General features: G+C 35.6%; 1 protein-coding gene across 1 annotated transcript in view; it reads right to left on the reverse strand.

The window, feature by feature from the left end:
* Positions 1–371, reverse strand: part of wfikkn2b (WAP, follistatin/kazal, immunoglobulin, kunitz and netrin domain containing 2b) — a 2,828-nt gene extending 2,457 nt beyond the window's left edge. The window contains exon 1 of the mRNA XM_016440798.1: positions 171–371. Within this exon, the coding sequence (XP_016296284.1) occupies positions 171–371 (201 nt within the window). The remainder of the gene's footprint in view (positions 1–170) is intronic.
* Positions 372–1,731: the final 1,360 nt, after the last annotated feature.

Raw genomic sequence — 1,731 nt, forward strand, 5'->3', positions numbered from 1 at the left:
GGACATGCATGCATGCAAGTAATATATACATATCAAATATTGTATATATACATATATAAATAAATGAAATAGAAATATTCATATATATATATATATATATATATATAAACTGTACATATACATGACATATGAGTATATACAACTAATTTCAATGAAATGAAAAGGCAAACCTGATCAGATTCACATTCTCTCGTGCAGGTGCTCATTGCATCAACCCACAAGTTTGGGTTCATGTCGTTTGGACAGATCCCTGCGTGGGAATACGCAACTCTTTGCAAAGTCATGCCTTTCGCGCATTGTCTGTCCACAAATAGCAGCAAAAGCTGTCCCAAGACGAACCAGATCCAGCGAGGAAACAGCATCCACCACATGCTGGAGGGAAGAAATGAGGACTTATTTTGAGGAGTTACTAACCTAATTTTATTGAAACAACTGAGCCAGAATTGTGCGCCTCGAGCTTCCAAGCAGCAGGAGACAAGAATAAAAAAAAAATCTCCCAGTGATTCAGAATACTGTGAGTGAAAAGTGAGTTTAGATCTCTGTATTTATACTATTTAATAGTTTTGACTTCTTGAGCAACAAAGGCTATTCTCCTGACCACAAAACTCGCCTTACGCGCTATGACAGTTATGAATTACTCTGCAGTTCTAGAGAGAGGATTAAAAACATCTGGTCCAGATTTGGGTTGGTACTGGGACACCTGCCTCTCTTTGAAAGTGCTCTAGGCTGCTGCTTTAACCCTTTATCCACGTGATACGCGCTCGTGATCCTTCAGCGTGCCACACAAGAACCCAAAAGCAAGAACGTCAGTTTTCAAATAACAGTGTTTAAGTAATACACACCCGTTTAACCAATCACAGATCAAATCTCCATCATACTTGAGCAATATAAAGGAATATCAGGACAAAATGTGCGAGGTAAGAAAAGATCAACTTTATGTCAAAGTTTAAATACACGTGCTTTAACAAGGTTTTCCCTTTGACATGTGGGTTATTAAATTAAACCTTTATCGTGGAATTTATCATTACGGATCAGATATATGGCATAAAATCTAATCATGTCACACAAATGCAAAGTCAAATCCACCATGTTATACTTTCTTTAATCGCCAATGCCAATATTTAAGGAGTAGGCTATGCTACTCTAAGTATGCGAATAAACATAACAAAAGGGAAAAAACAGATCCATCGATAATGCTGTCGGTACATTTTAACATACACTAAAAAAGTAAAGACATAAGGGTACAACACAACTAAAGATGCATTTGATTCTCTTTTAAAACACTAAAGGCGAAACTCACTGCACTCCAAAAAATGCTGGGTTGTTTCAAGCCAACTTTGGGTCAAATATGGACTAACGCAACTTTTGGGTTAAAACTTCAATTCAAAAATTTAACCCAACAGCTGGGTTAGTCCATATTTGACCCAAAGTTGGCTTGAAACAACCCAGCATTTTTTAGAGTGTGTGCATGAAGACGCGATCGCGTACAGCTGATTGCCATAATTTGATCTAATATTTAATGTTTTTAAAAATATATTTAGATATATGTAGCAAATGAGAATCATTATAATTACAGAATATATTTTGAGACAAATGTAATTTGAATGATTTTCAGTTTTGCCATTTTCTTTATTTTTAAACTGAATATATTTTAGTGACAGTGTATAAGAGAATAAATACACTCTAAAAAATGCTGGGTTAAATACAACCCAGTGCTGGGTAAAATAGGGA

Source organism: Sinocyclocheilus anshuiensis, unplaced genomic scaffold, assembly GCF_001515605.1.
Source record: "Sinocyclocheilus anshuiensis isolate Anshui unplaced genomic scaffold, SAMN03320099.WGS_v1.1 scaffold454, whole genome shotgun sequence".
Classification (NCBI taxonomy): domain Eukaryota; kingdom Metazoa; phylum Chordata; class Actinopteri; order Cypriniformes; family Cyprinidae; genus Sinocyclocheilus; species Sinocyclocheilus anshuiensis.